The sequence below is a fragment of the Dreissena polymorpha genome, chromosome 14 (genome assembly GCF_020536995.1).
Source record: "Dreissena polymorpha isolate Duluth1 chromosome 14, UMN_Dpol_1.0, whole genome shotgun sequence".
Lineage (NCBI taxonomy): Eukaryota > Metazoa > Mollusca > Bivalvia > Myida > Dreissenidae > Dreissena > Dreissena polymorpha.
The window spans coordinates 29,380,998-29,397,940 of record NC_068368.1 but is presented as its reverse complement, the minus strand read 5'-3'; the positions used below and the strand labels follow the sequence as shown (position 1 = coordinate 29,397,940).

At 35.7% G+C, this 16,943-nt stretch overlaps 1 protein-coding gene and 1 long non-coding RNA gene across 2 annotated transcripts in view; both read right to left on the bottom strand.

Annotated features, from left to right (window-relative positions):
* LOC127857260 (uncharacterized) overlaps positions 1-16,943 on the bottom strand; it is a 75,168-nt gene that overhangs the window by 11,564 nt on the left and 46,661 nt on the right. Inside the window, exon 26 of the mRNA XM_052393677.1 lies at positions 2,483-2,662. Within this exon, the coding sequence (XP_052249637.1) occupies positions 2,483-2,662 (180 nt within the window). The remainder of the gene's footprint in view (positions 1-2,482; positions 2,663-16,943) is intronic.
* On the bottom strand, positions 348-8,772 carry LOC127858819 (uncharacterized). Its single transcript, XR_008039071.1, has 5 exons — positions 8,583-8,772; positions 2,483-2,711; positions 1,356-1,491; positions 897-1,038; positions 348-484 (listed from the first exon to the last, which is right to left on the bottom strand). It is a non-coding gene; the product is annotated as an uncharacterized LOC127858819 (long non-coding RNA).

Sequence of the window (16,943 nt, the reverse complement as noted above, 5' to 3'; positions counted from 1 at the left end):
TCGTATTGCATATTAGTAAGCATTATATGAGAATATTAATTTAAAACATTACTTTCGCATTCCGGTAGTGTAGACCATTTTACGGTGTTCCCGGATTCTTTCTCGCACATTGAACTGTTTGAGGATCCATTGGTAATGCTATAGCCTTCTATGCAACCAAATGTACACTCACTTCCATAGAGTAGACCGTGTGTGCATCTTTGCTTTATGCGTGTTGTTGATGGCAGATGGTTCTTCGCAGGCCAAATCTATTGAGACATAGACAAACTCATATCTTAAAATTTATAATTCATGTTCAATCAAACCGCGTTTAACATATCAGATAAGGAAAGTTATGTACTTACAGAAAACGCTGAATGTAAACGAGCAAAAATCCTTCTGCCCGTGTTTGTCCTTTACTGTGTACGCCATAAAGTAGTTTGTACCAGAAAATGAGCCAAGGAAAGAATCTCCACTCTTATAGTTACCGCAGCAAGACAATGAACTGAAACATTTTATGTTTTTAATCACGTTTTTTAGATTAACAACAAAGCCATACATGCATTACACAAGCATTATTTCGATTATTATGATTTGATTTGGTCTTGCCAACGAAATAATAGATAGAGAGTCAATTGTTAAATCTACACATATAACCTGATTAGTCTTAGAAAACCTATTGGAGTAAGATTTGACGTACATTGTTTACGAATGTAAAAAGCAATATGGTAGTTTTTTAACAAAAAACTCCTTTTTATGATATTTGGTAAGGTTTGGAAATCGGCTTGTGATGAGCCCATTACAACACATGCGTAAATTGGGTTGTTGCATTTCGAAGTCGTATTGTATAACTGTACAAACATTCCATCAATTGTATTCGTTATTTATTAACCCGCAAAACATTAAAAATACTTCACCTCTGAACCTCTGTCCCTGTACCCTTAGGCTCAGTCCAAACCACTATCGCTGAACTCTGTCCTCGAGGCGCATAGTAGAAAGTCTGGGCATTAATTTCAACCGGGGGACACGTTTCAAACGTTGGAGGTGCTGGTCTGCTTTCTACAATACATTTTAAATCAAATATTCTAGTGTAAAAACATTGATTACATATCCATACTATCGAACAATATCTTCGTGGTGGCGTAGTGAACTAGCAAGTACATGGTCCCGGTTTCGATTCCCAGTCTGGTTGCGTTCTCACTAGGTTTCATATAAAGACAAGAAGTAATGGTTTATCACAGGAAACAGACTCGAGTGCGTCTCAATTTGCTTTAGACTTTTGATCGACACAATCGTACTAAAATAAGTAAATTTAAAACTGGAACGTTTAACGCATGTTGAACGTGAGTATATAAGATAATTACAATCATTATTACCTTGTGCACCCTTATTACACGTTGTGAACATACAAGCAATTGAAACCCCGACTGAAGCGAAGGTTAGCAACAGCGCTTGCAATTTGGAAACCGGCAGCGACATTAGCAATGCTAGCCCGCTTGTTTCGAACAGAACCTGTGTATGAAAGAATATATATTTATGTTCTTATATCATTTAGTTCAGCAGCAACAGTGAACGAAAGTATAATTCGAAAATTAGCAGAACCCAGCCCCTTCTGACACAAATGCCGTTGTGATTAGAATTTACATTCCGACTATTTTGCGACTGGAGTACACTTTCCGAAGCTTTGGATGTTACGTACTTGGCTGAATTGTCAAGCATTATGAGATGAATCCGCATGCCTATCCATATGATTCATATGTCCATGTTCAAAATTAATGGAGAAAGATGAAATAGGATCTTTATATACAGGCGAACAGAGCCAACGGAAAGGCATGATCTGGAAACTACCGACGTTTCCGAATTCATTCCGCACTCTACAGAGATAACCGATCACCATATCTCCTTCACTAACACAGAAACTAGCCGAATATATACGCAGGATTTTACTAGAAACATTCCTTACATATCAAATACTCTGCTTAATACATTATTTTTAGCCATACAATTAACTTACTTTATGAAGAGAGGGTTACAAGTTCATATTGTTTACCTTGCAAATTTAAAACTTAGGGGGTAATTATACTGTAGCAGTGAAAATACGCAAAGCATCTATTACGACCACAAATCTGTTTGTTATAGAAGGTACCTCAGTGGCAAATATATCTTCTCACTCAGAAAGTGGGGCAGCCAATTGCTTTTTAACTGGTCAAGAAAGAACCGCATATAGTACACAGTTAAGATATTTGACCATAAACTCTGCCAATCGTAGAAAATCTACTAGTGTTGCTTTAACCAACTTTAATATTAAATATATGAAAATTCAAAATATGTTATTGTTAATATTGCAAATTATGTGTCTTCTTAGTTTTTGTGATGGTTATCAACTGCCTAGAAAAGAATTATGTTGCAATTTTAGATAAGCCAATGTTCACTATCTATGAGTTGGTATCACATGTTTGACATCAATTTAACTAACACAAATACTACACATTTTAAGTCATACCTTTGTCTACGTCAATGCCAGTCCCAACTTCTATCCGCCAGACGCCGTCTTCACACCAGTACGTCAGGCGGGTATTATGCCCGCTTTCTGCCTGGCTTGTGGTGTCACACCAGCGGCTGTTCGGGACAGTTGAGCCATCGGTAATATCACAGAAGATGATGTTACCGCCAGTTTGCTTCACTAGGTCAGACAAGGCGCACGTGTCTCTAGACATTAAAACTGGAGCAGACTGTAATCCCAAATAAATGTCAATGAATTTCAAAGGGAACAATTTATGAATTTTGTTTTATTTTAATCGTTATCACATGTATTTACTTAAAAAATAATGATATTGTTTACTTACAGTAGTCTCAAATCATTGAGAATCTTGCATTCAACGGAAATCAAATGAGTTGGGTATGAATACGGTTTCATACTTGCTCAGATGTTCAATGAACTTCGTGCAAAGCTGATTGACGAACGAAAAAGGAATCAGTAGATCATTAGTTCTGGCAGTACTAAACACTTTCGTAGCATCAGCTTTGTTTAAATACCATGAGCAAGGTTAACGGTAACTTCAAATGGAATCTTCGTAATGCTTTGTTATTTCATTCTTTATATAAATCTTACGACATAAATCTGGATCGAAGATGTAAAATAAAATAATCAGTTTATATTGTATTTAATAACCATAAACATTGGCGGCTTTAAGTTATAAATTGTATGATAATTTAATTTAATTAAACTTCTTCAAATAAACAATGGGGTTTAAATTAACCCCGTGCGCGATACATTTTTTCCACTGTTTTTTCGCAGGCCATGAGAAAGGAAACCATTAACCCATTGGACCCCTTTTGATTTAAAAATGTTAAAGATCAAACTGCTGAAACTGCGACCCCCCCCACCCCCCCACCCCCCCCCCCGTTAAACTCTCAAAAGTGATTTCCCCTTGAAGGTACGTTTAATAATATTAATAAGTCAATGTGCATGATAATTGCGCTTTAATGACGCTATAAGTGATATTTTTGAGCATTATACCATTGAGGCGTCAAAATTAAGTCACCTGTGCAAGCCGCTTCAATTGTTTTATGCTCAAAAACACCACTTTAATAGAGTTATAAATGATACTTGATCAATAACGTGATATCAGATTTTCGTCATTTTACTCAACCTTTTATGATGAGTATTCTCCCTTACATACTTTTTTTCTGTGTTGGACTTTTTAAAGCAGTTTAAATCTCATAGTAGGTTTCATAGTTTATTCAATAATGTTGTAACAAAACATGCTCTTTGAAGCGATAGGAAATTAGTGCCATTTATTATTCCTCAATGTTCATTTAAACATCGATTACAGTAAACAGGAAGTATCTTTAAAGCGAAAAATTGTCGTTGAAAGTAATATTTAATGTTATTCATTATATAAACAACAATGAAACAAGATGATAATTTAAATTTAACTTTGCTATTCCTAAATACAATACAAAGTAAATACAACATAATATACCATGTTTGCATTGTTACCATGTTATGTATAATGATCACGTCAGTCATGATAAGCTCCGCCTACCATTTTGTATTGCTGAATGCCTATCGCTGTATTAAAATAGCCACACAACTGACCGGTATTCTAGCTTTGTCTTAAACACACCTTACACAACCATTGGCGACAAGGATTGAGCAGAGTTTTTATTAAGGGAATTTTATCTTTTCTTTCAAAATGAAGTATTGTGCATAAAATGCTGTATATTACATCTGTGATAATCATGGCAACTGAGTTAATAGGAAGTATAATTACGTTTAAAGGTAACACTGACTCATGAACTTCTAATCAAGAACGCCGGGAGTAATATTTCATTGTGAACGATATTGCAGATAAAAAGAGAATGGCTGGATTACTTACCCTCCTAGGGGAAAGGAAATATTGTCTTCTCAGGAGTTTAACGACACCGGCAAAGCCGTCGGAGAAGACGTACACGAAACTGTGTGATTTGATTAGCACCCTCAATTAGTCCAAAACCACTGATAATTGCCGAACGTTTTCGATTTCATAAACGAAATCAGGCAACAGAGGAATGCATAAAAAACTATGTAGCGACATTAAGGAAGTTGACGGGACTTTTGTAACTTTTGCGACAATCATAACGACACATCAAGGGACATATGTTTTTGCGGTCTTCGCGAGGAAACAACACAGAGGAAGTTGCGTTCAACAGTTGACTTAACATTCGCTAAAGCAATAGAAATTGCGACTGCTAAGGAAACAGCGACCAAGGACGCCGCAGAACTTTCAGTCGTCGGCAGCTACTGGAATTGTACATCGGAATGCTAACCGTAAACACACAAAGACAAGACCACCGCCAAAAGGGAAACGGTGCAAGTTACTTCCAAACCGAACTCTATTCACTGTGGGAAGAACAACCATATGTCACAAAACTGTCGGTTGAAAAATGCCGTATGTCACTTCTGCAAGACAAAAGGACACATTCAGAAAATATGTCAATGTCAATGGAATGAACACCACAGATAATGATTATTAATTATGTGAACCGTAGAGACAACAAAATAACAGTGTAACCTAATATTGACGGACATATATTGAGCATGGAAGTTGACACAGGATCGGCAGTGATTTCCAAAAACGGTTTTAAAAATGTACCACTAAATCCCGCAAATCAGTACTTAAGACGTACTCCGAGGAAATTATTTAACAAGTTGGTGCCAAGGTTGTAACAGTAAAGTACAATGGACAATCAACACAATTACAGCTTTGTGTAGTTCAAGGCACTGGCCCTATGTTGTTCGGTAGAGACTGACTAACGGCTATCAAGTTAGACTGGCAATGCATTGTTCCCGTAAACATAGACAGATATATTGTTAAAAACAGACTTGACACAATTATGAAAAAGCAATGCAAATGTTTTCGATGAAGGAATCGGAAAAGTGAAACACATAAAAGCCAAGTTAACATCGAAAGAAGACGCGTCGCCCAGACTCTTGAAAGCAAGGACAGTTTCATACACTATGAAACCGAAAATAGAGCTTGAACTCGACAGCCTTGAAAGGCAATGTATTGTTTCAAAGGTAAATACCAGCAGATGGGCAACTTCAATCGTTCCATCATTGACAAACGGAGAGGAGGTGTGAAGTTGTGGGGACTTTAAAGTGACAGTCAACCAAGTACTTAAAGTTGACAAATACTCCCTGCCAAGGATTGAGGACATCTTCCCGAATCTGTCACACGGACAAATATACTCGAAACTGGATCTTCGCCAGACGTATCTCCAACTTTATGTCGACGACGACAGCAAGGAATTGTTGACCATTAACACTCATCAAGGGCTGTATCGGTAAAACAGATGTGTGGACGGGATATCGTCAACTCCCGCAATCTGGCAACCCACAATTGACCAGATACTACAATGAATACCTGGAGAGAAATGAATACTTGATAACATGATCAGTCTCATATGGATAACCTCGAGACAGTGCTTTGTTGTTTGAACGAGTTTGGCTTAAAACTTAACAAAGACAAGTGTGTGTTCTTTGAGGATAGAGTTACGTATTGTGGACACGAGATCGACAAAGATGTATTATGAAAGTGTAATGACAAGATGCAGGCTGTGATTAACACAACCACACCTAAAGATGTTACTTTTTAAAGGGAGTATCTCGCTGTTCTCAATTACTACCACAGGTTTTTTACGAATCTCGCGACTGTCATTAAACCACAAAACGCGATGATTGAAAAAAAGAAGAAAGTTTATTTGGTCAAAAGCATGTGAGATAGCGTTCCAAAATTAGAAAAGCTGATCACTTCTGAGCCCGTGCTAACTCACCATAACCCAGATCTTTCAGTTAGACTGGCAACGGATGCCTCTCCGGTAGGAATATCAGGAATACTGTCTCATGTCATGACACACAGTTCTGAAAAACCTATTGATTTCGTGTCAAGGTCATTAAGCAACATCGAGCAAAGAGACGCGCAGATTGATATAGAGGCGTTGGCTATATTCTGGGCAGTAAAGAAACTATACTCCTATACTCGTACTTGTACGGTCGAAAATGTTGTCTAGTAACGGACTGTCAGCCGCTGTTATCAATCTTCAGTCCAAGCAAAAGCATACCCGCAAAAAGTGCTGCGCGCGTTCAAAGATATGCTTTGTACCTATCCGGTTTTGATTACGACATAGAGTACAAATACACAAAACGCCATACAAATGTTAATGGGTTGTCCAAACTAGTCGCGCCGAATCATGATCATAACTGCGATGATGTAGAAGAAGGATTCTACACTTTACAATTCGAGCAACTGCCTGTAACAAGTTCGCAAATTTGCTGCGAAACGCAGCGCGATCCATTTATGTCACGCGTCTAAGAATTCGTCAAAAAGGGCTGGGCTGCAAACGCTTTAGACCCAGTACTAAAGGTTATGACTTCCGCAGAAACGAGATAACGCTTTATCGTGGGTGTCTGATGTGGGGATATAGAGTTATTATTCCCATAAAACTATGAATGAGTCTTCTCGATATGTTACACGCTAGCCATCCGGGAATTGTAAAGATGAAAGGACTAGCTCGGAGCTATATCTGGTGGCCGGGGATTGATGCTGACATTGAATTCTGGTCAAACGTTGTAATGGTTGAACATTGCAACAGAAGTTATTAGCGCATGTCCAATTTCATCCGTGGGAATGGCCAAGCTCTAGCTGGGAGCGGATACGCGTAGATTTCGCGGGCCCGTTTCTAGGACGAATGTTTTTAGTCATGGTTGATGCTCACTCTAACTGGCCTGAGGTCATTTAAATGAATACAACGAACACAAAAAGAACAATTCAAATCATGCGAACCGTACTTGCAAGATGGTTTACCGAAGCAAACTGTTTCTGACAATGGAAGTACGTTTACATCTGAAATCTTCCAACTGTTTATGTAAAGAAACGGAATTCTCCATATAAGGAATGCGGTCGCTAAGCCATCCACAAATGGTATTGTGGATCGCTTCAATTCTTCTTTCAAATCTAGCATCTGCGCACTGAACAGCAAAACGGATGACCTTAACCAGAAACTGAATTGCTTTTGCATACATATCGTAACTACGCCGCATTCTACAACCGGCGAAACATCAGCGAAAATATTCTTAGGTTGTCATTTGCGAAGTAGGTTAGATTTGCTTAAAACTGATACTATGCAAAACGTGAATGACCGGCAAATGAAAATGTCAGTTCCGGACAGAAATAAATTTCGCGAACTAGATTTAGGTCAGAGTGTCCTTGCCCGAGATCATAGGCCTAACTCTTAGGAAAAATGGATAATTTGATTCACGCGACGGACCACTTATGTACAAAACAGGACATCGGTAAAACAGTGTGGAGAAGGCACAATGATTAGCTTCACGCTACGGACGTGCAAAACGTTTCAAATGAAAATGGAACAAACCGATTACCGTGCGAACCACTGTCTGTAACCGAGACTCCGTACCATAGCCCATTGATGTCAGACCACCTGGTACCATTTGAGAACAAAGATACAAATGAAAATGATTCTTAAAATGATTCTCTGGGATCAAATGAGCAATTAAGGAGCGTCGGTATCCATGAGAAAAAGGCGACAGTCTGAACGACTGTCTAATCAGTAGTTATTTGTAACTAATCAGATTTATTGCTGCAGTACTTTTCCTCGATCATTTTGTTACTTGTGAATGCTAATGAGCTCTGAGGAATTTATAACATTGTGTAGTAGCGATATGTAAGTATGAACAATTAATTCGTAATTTTACAGTAAAATAGATAAGAACACTGACTAAGTTGATATTTAAACAAGAAATGTTATGTTTGAAAATGTTTATTCATATTATTTTTTAGATGTATCATGAATTAATTTTTGATGAATAATTATATTATGACCAACACATTTAAAAGGGTAGAATTGTTATGTATAATGATCACGTCAGTCATGATAAGCCCCGCGTACCATGTTGTATTGCTGCATGCCTATCGCTGTATCAGCGTGGTATTAAAATAGCCACCAAACTGACTGGTGTTCTAGCGTTGTCTTAAACCAACATACACAACATACATGTACCTATGATGGATTTTCAGTTTCAAATAAGAACAAAATCTTACCGAGTCTGTTATCTTGAGAGACTGAATCAAGGCAATGTGTCCATGGCATGGAATCAAAACGCACAAAAGCGCCATGAAGCACTTCTTCGTAACGTCCATACTTGCTTAGAGCGCTCACATACGGTATATGACAATCGTTTTTACTGATGGCTTTTATAGTATCTCGCAATGTAAGAACATATTTTGTGGGATTTCCCGTTGTTTCATGTTTGGTTTCATGTTTTATTCACCCTAGTTTGATTTCGAAGTAATATACGTACGTGTTAGTATTGATGTCATATGATTCATACAATGAGATCATGTTAACCTCGGTGCTGTTTTAAAAGTGCACACTTCAATTTGAACTTAAAAAGAGGTAAATTTAATTTAATCATCAACAATCTAAAATACGCTGTTTATTTATCTATTCAAACGCATTTTAGCAATAAAAATATCAGATTACTTAAACCTATTCTTTTCAAATCTAAAGTTTAACATTTAAATGAATGTTGTATCAAAATAAGGAATATTCGATAAAGTTGTATGACAGCGCTTAGCTATGTTGTGTTCTTCCTCGTATTCTGTAAATAATAAAGTATTTTTATTTTCCCGCCGAACAGTAGGTGGATCAATATAGGGTCTTTTGTCCGTCCGTCGTTTTGTTAGTGAGTCCGTATGTCAGCCCTTCAGTTTATATGTAGCGCTCCATGTCAGCTTAATATATAGAGAAGACATGGTTGGTGCCAAGATGGAGAAAGTTTATCCGGTGAAGCTTAAAAAAGAAAATAGGGCGAGCTTTAGTATTCTCTATTTACTTGCCAAGCGTTATTTTACAATGATGAAAATAATCAAATTCGAACTGTTTTAGCTTGTGCCCAATATGGATGTTTTCATATTCAAAATCAGAGTCTTATTTAGTGCAAAAAAAAAACGGATCTTATCTGTGTGTCTGCATTACCTTTTTTCTAAGTGCAGGATATATGATACAGCACATGAATACTGTTCGCAATAAAATAAGGGATTTTCCCATCTTATTTATTTTTGTCCTCGTTTATTTTAAGATCTACGAAGAGTAGTGTTATTTATTACGATTGAGTTCAGCTTTTCTTGTACAAGACTTTTGATTTATAGACATCAAACATAAAATATCTGTTATTTTGAAATATGTTTACGTAGTAGTCGTAAATAGTAAGTCGCCACTGGTCGTAACAAGTGCAATGAAGTCCCTAGCGTAAATCTACCAGGATGGTTTAATGACATCTATATATCACGTGTTGTTGATTGAACAAAATCTGAAAAGTTTGTGAAAGTAGTGTACAACGTGGTGAAAAAATGTTTGCATAGATTTTAATGTATTTGAAGTTGGCATTGGTGTTTGATCATTTAAACAAAAGCAGTATTATAGTTCCATTCAGTAAATGTAGTAACAGTGTGCATATAAGGCCGAATTCTTGTGTATGTACATTCAACGCAGATTTAGAATATTACTTATTATAAATTAAAGTCAAAATCTATCAGATGTTATCAAGCGAGTATCGCACTTGTTTCAGGTTATTTTCCGATAAGATTACTCAAGTGATCATAAATTTAAAAAAATGTTGGAGAGGTGGATAACAAATATTTTCGTTCACACTTGACTTTGTATATACCATTCCAATGTATTTACGACACAATAAACGATCTTCAGAAGCGTGGATATAACATTGACTTAAAAGGGAATACCTCTCTACACCACCTTACGTAGACAGCATAAATTATTGTTAAAGTCGAACGATTATTTGCATAAGGCTTAGGTTTAGTTTAAACCTATTTCATTAAGCTTGCATAGAAAGCCTAAGGCTTATTTGAAACTCTTGAGTCCGTTTACTGGGACTAGAACCAGTACTTGGTGTCTATGGGGGAAATCTAAAGAAGACTTTAGTTTGATTTAGTGCTTAAAATTTCACTATTCAATATCACGGTCCGTTGTGAAGCTCTGTTTGAAAACACTTCATGTCAGTTGATATACACTTGTAGAACGATTGAAAATATATCAGGTGCATTATACTGAAATACCATGATCGTTAATTAGAGTATAATAGTGTATGTAAACACAACACCGGGACCTGGTGCAATATGAACAATATTTTTATCTGATAAATAAATATGTTTATTTTGATTCTGAAACCGCCCTGATTAATTTTGTAGAGTGTAAAATTTGAAATGTGTAACATTTACATGCCGAAGATTTTTTTCAAAAACTGATCAGGCACCGACTGTTTATGACTGAATCTAAATCATTTAGGTCAGGCACGACATTGTTGCAGATTATCGCGAACGAGTTAAACATTCCGATGTGATGTAATTTTCACAAATGTCCGACCTCTTTAATCGAAATTACATGTATAAATTAGCAAAATATATTTTTATGTATGTCGAATAGGATAAATGGTATATTATTTCCATGCAACGTTTTATGATTGATTACTGTTAAATGATATACTTTTCATTGAAATGTTAGTGGCGTGAGTCATGTGTGTTTGTGTATGCCATGTACTTAATTGTTTGGCGAAGTGTCGATTGCTTTAAATAAAATGCCTCGTAGTGGTAAGAATCGGCTTCTTCGGCTGCATCTCAATGTTTAAGACAAATGGGGTATCCATTTAATTGTGTATAAACCAAACGTCTCCCGGGCGTTGTGACTAAGATTTCAGTAAAACACATGTACACACATTCCATGGTTTATTGTACAAAAAAATATGTCTTCATGGCATGCTGTAAACCGTTACTAAGGCACATATTTTGAAGTGTCGCAAAAGGTGTAAAAAAAAGCATGCGTATACAAATAGCTGGACAAAATTCTGTCAATGAGGTTTTTTACACAGACCTATTTCGTTTGGGCAGCTTATAGAAATGCATGATATGCCGTTATGTTAAGATAACTCTTTAAAGCGCAAAGTGGGCAGTATATGTCGTGAATACAGTGTTTTTCGTTGGCAGTAAAATGCTGTGAACTTTACTACAACTTATTGAACCAATTAATATGAAGTGGGATCTCATTTGTTTGAGAATATTTTTTAAATGGTTGAACTATTTTGTGATTACAATCTTTGTTGACTAAACTTCATATCAAGGATTTATTATTGTGTTCGATAAATACTTCAAATTCAATTATGTATAAAGCAATTAATTGAAAATATAAAATAAAATAAATTATAATAATTAGAACAAGCAATTACTGTGTCAAATATAAATACATATACCTTTAATGGATTTTGTCGATAAAAATCAATTACGTTGAAAAATGTAGAGACTGATTAAATAATATGTAAGATGGAAAATGGTCAAACCTTAAAACAGATTAATAGAAATAGAAACATGTAACTAATATGTCACTCATATGTGACCATGTGTATTATAAATTTGCATAATCATGGAGTGTGTTCAAGCACTGTTACCTGATTAATTTAATAGACTCACGACAACTGGGAATAATTTTGAATTAATGCTGCAATTTCAGACCATTTATTTGCGTAATCAAAGCCATTGAGTTGTTAGTCTTGTCTTGGGCTTTTTTTGGGGGGAGGGGGGGGGGGAGTAACTGAAGGAATTAACACCTGTCGGTACTGAGACTACAAATCAAATTCGCATGTGCCGGGAGCAGAGGTCGAACTCTGGTCGCCTAGAGAAGTAGCGCCTTAACTTACTATTGCGCTAACAGGACTGACATCTTCAGTAAAATTAAATACTTACGTCTTTTTTAGAAGTTGCAATTTTCAAGATAGGGCAACAGACAATCAACTTCGAAATAACTTAAACATTGTCCGACAGATGGTCGTGTCGCTACATTTAAATGCCAATCCTTTTAATTGACTGTTAGAAGTCTGTGGTTACAGTCTTAATCCGTTTATGTGTTTAGAGTTTCATTATATGCTATATGCTATTTGGTCATTACGATTAATATATGTAGTCCAAACTTTAATCAGAATCCTTAACAGTCACTCATAAGTATCGCAACAGAAAAACACTTTATTTTTACTTTGACAGAAAGTATAAGCATGACCAACTAGGTATAATTCTTATTCTTTCGCGTTTAGCTCATTAAATTCAATGCAGTATATGCCTACAAAAATTAAATGAACTTTATAAAATGTAATTCATCATTTGCGGTAGGCAATTAATTGAACTTACATTATATTTGACTGACAATGAAATAAATTTTAGTTTTATTCAGTAAATGAGTTAAACTATTTCGTTTTCCATATGTAAACTTAGGTCTTATCATTCAATTGGACAATTCAATGCCAAAGGGAACTGTCCTAAACATTCGAAAATGAATAAAATCGACAGATATGGGTTTTGCAAGTCAATTTTGTTTATCACGAGTCTTTATTACATAACGACGTTTTAGTTTGCGGTAGCCAGTTGGTCATGTACATTAAATTATCGATGGTATACGCAATTATGATTTACGCTACAGCGTTCTTTTGGACTTTTGTTTATTTTTTAGTTCATTATATGAAATGCAAAAGCCGTATTATTCAAAATAATGAAACAAATAACAATGAAGATGAATATGATTATTATTTAATGAACTAATAGAGAGTGTACTCAAATGTAAGGCAAGTTTTGATTGTTATTTTTTGTTAAATCCTGAGTGTTGTCAGAATGATTTTGTCTATTGATATGTTCATGTCATAATTACATACACAGCAATTTTAATTAGTGAATTTAATCAGATGTGTCACAGAAAACCCGGATATAGCCGACAGATCTCAGATATGTCAGGACTGCCAATCATCCCATTTAAGAAAATATTACGCAATCGTGTGTAGTCAATGCAGCTCTCGAATACCAAGGTCACCATAATTAGTGTGGTAGGTCAATATGTTGGTCACGTTTTCCATGTGTACTGAAACAAGAGTATCATCGAATAATGATATACTAAACTTAAACAGAGTACATAATGAAAGATACGCAATAATGACAAAGCTGTTGAAGTGTATTTTGAATGTCAAGTAACATTTTAAAAGAAACGTAAGAACATGCGAAATCTGCATGTTGAGATGACCCTCTTCCATTATCTCTGTAGATTATCCATGTTCCGAACCTTTCCGGGGGACTTGGGGAGTAGGTTCGTTCGCAAGCTATGAGGCAAATTTGGCCGTAGTGGAAGAGTAGTTGACAGTGAAGTCGCCCCATGGAAAAGTGTAGGTTGATGTTTCGTAATTCGATTCAAGAACTAACTCTGTACCCATTGGATCAATAAACTAGAGCTCCGTCCAGGACACAACGATTGTCCTCTTGGTTGCTTTAGCTCGGATGGTAGATGGGCAGTTTTGGACATCAGGTGGTTGAATATCTTCAATGTACGTTTTTATTTTATAGATGTAGATAACGGTAAGACATTGCATCTTACTTCACATACGATTACAAGACAGTTGTATAATAAAAAGCAGTACCTGTTGTGCAAGTTTTTCCCGTCCAGCCTTGTTCGCATGCGCAGTAAAAGTATTCAATAAGATTTATACACGTCGCCTTGTTTAAACACAGAGAACTATTGCAGCTCACTCACTTCATCTGTAGGTAAAGATAGGAAAATAAACAAATAATCGTGACTCACTTAAAAAGTTAAAATGCATACATCAAATCTAGTTGCAATACACATATACATATGATTAGTTTACCATTAAAATAATATTAAATTAATAATACTTAAATATGCTCTTTGCTATTAGTATTCCAAAAAGTCGCAATCATTAATACCTTAAAATAGAGACTCACATTGACAAACAAGTGGTTCACCAGTACATGTTCCGTTAGGCATGCACGTACGTTCCAAGCTCCCGGCAGTAGCAGTGTATCCAACATGACAGGAATAATGAACCATAGGAGGAATTTTAATATCTTGATCTCGAACCATCACATCGCCATTATCAATAGGATCCAGATGTACACAATACACTATTAAACAGTAAAAAGGCTTCGTTAAACTATGTAGAATAATGTTATGCGACTTTAGAAAAATGTGTCTTTTTATATTAATTTTAACGTTTTCTCGTTAACTTTGTGTATACTTTTATAGCCACTCTTTCAATAACAAAACATGCACAACCAAAAGAAAACGTTTAAAAAAGATATTATGCACTGATATAAGTGCAATTTAAGAACCAAAGTTGAAAACGTATCTTTATTCAACCACCCCGGAAACCAGCATATATGTTTAAAAGACTTCTTACGCCTTTGCAAGCGCTTAAGAATCCCCGGTTTCCTTTACACCTATGGTTTTACATAAATTGCGTAATCAAGTAGATCTAAATGAAAATGATAATTACGGGAAGCTGGTTGAGTTATATTTTTTTTAAGGAGAAGAAAAAATGATGATATCATTTATAAAGATAACATTCATGATGTTACACCCTTGTGTAGTGTGTGGGAAATGTTACACTTTAGTATGTGTCACAGCGTGCGTAGGAATACACTACTTCTTGTTGACCGGAGACAGGAAAATATATTCGACCCTGCTTTATTACTACAATGTTTGCAACAGAGGCAGGATAAATAGAGAATACATGTTGGTGCCGAGATGGAGAAAGTTTATCCGATGAGCCTAAGAAAAAGAAAATAGGGCGAGCTTTACACCAACCATGTATTCGATTTATCCTGCTTCATGCCGTTCCACTTTGAACTGTTCATTTTAATACTTTGCAATTGAAAGTATGAGAAGAAATAAATAAACGAATCGAGAATGTGATATTTTTCTTGGTAAAGAATGGGAAAAAATGCATCAGCAGAACAAAAACTAAATTTAATTACCTTAATGACAACTTTAATCCATTGCTTATAACAATAAATTTACAACGATATACACATCCATTTTTTGTTCTTCCATCGCTTTCTCGAAATCCATTTTCTGCTTTTCCATCCCTATTATCGAAATGTATTTAAAACCATACCAGTTTTTGATAGTGTTAGTAGAAAATGCTACAATTACCACTCTGACCCAAAACCCGATTAACGAAATCGTAACCCTAGCGAATTATAATATTCCTATCGAAGTTAACAATTATGAATGAAAAACACACAATCCGAAATACGTTTATGATAAATTCGATGCTTTAAAAATATTTAAAAAAAAGTACTGTTAAAACCACCACGTCAAAATTGTTGTACCTCAAATCCTGAGAGAAATTAGATTATATGTTTCGACTGAGAAATGGCGTCACACTAGATACGTCATCAATTGAGTAATCAAGTAAATGAAAATGATAAATATGGAAAGCTCGATAAGTAATATATCTTAAAGAAGACAAACAGTTGATATATAATGTAACGATAACATTAGTGATGCGTCCCAAAAAATTTCAATAGTCAAATATTAGAACATGTTAATCGTCACAGCGTGCGAAGGAATACACTACTTCCTGCTGACCGGAGAGAGGAAAATTTATTCGACCCTGCTGTATCAGGTCAATGTTTGCAACAGAGGCAGGATAAATCTTATTCATCCACACTACTTCCTGTTGACCCGAGATAGGACAATTTATTCGACCCTTCTTTATTAGTTCAATTTTTGCAACATTGACCTAATAATCCTATTTATCCTACCTCTGTTGCAAACATTTACCTAACAAAGCAGGGTAGAATCAATTTTCGTATCACCGGGCAACAGGAAGTAGTGTATTCTTAAGCACGCTGTGACCAATAGTTGAGTGAAACCTTTCTAATACACTACATAAGGGTGTAGTATTTTACCAATATCGGCTGCTATCGTAATTGTAAACCAAGAGAAACATGAGAAAAATATCACATTATCGATTCGTTTTTTATTTCTTCTCATATTTTCAATAGGAAAGTAATTACAGGAACAGTTTAAAGTGGAACTCTTTTTAACGTGACACAATCGGTAGTTATTCTGTCGTCTGGAATAAGCGTACATGTAGGAGGCTCGACAAGAATATTATTATATTTCTTTGATTAAATTTGTCAACGGCATGAAGAAGGATAAATAGAATGCATGGTTAGTGCCGAGATGGAATAAGTTTATCCTGTTTGGCCCGAAAAATAAAAAAATAAGGCTCGCTAAAGCTCGCCTTATTTTCCTTTTCTATGACTCACAAGATAAACTTTCTCCGTCTTGGCACCAACCAAGTATTCTCTATCACCTTAGACGGATTATCGTAAAATGTTAACGTTATGACGATGGGTCAAAGTTTGATCATATGGGTATGATTTTAAGGCATTTGTATAGCAGTACATACGATCTTTCATTTGAAATATCAAATGTCCAGTGGTTTCACAGAAACAGTTTGTTTACAATTCTCACGATAGGCATAAACAGGAAACAAGTAACCGCCAGGAGGAGTAATATTGTTTACCCTGTGGCCTGATTTAAAAAGAAAA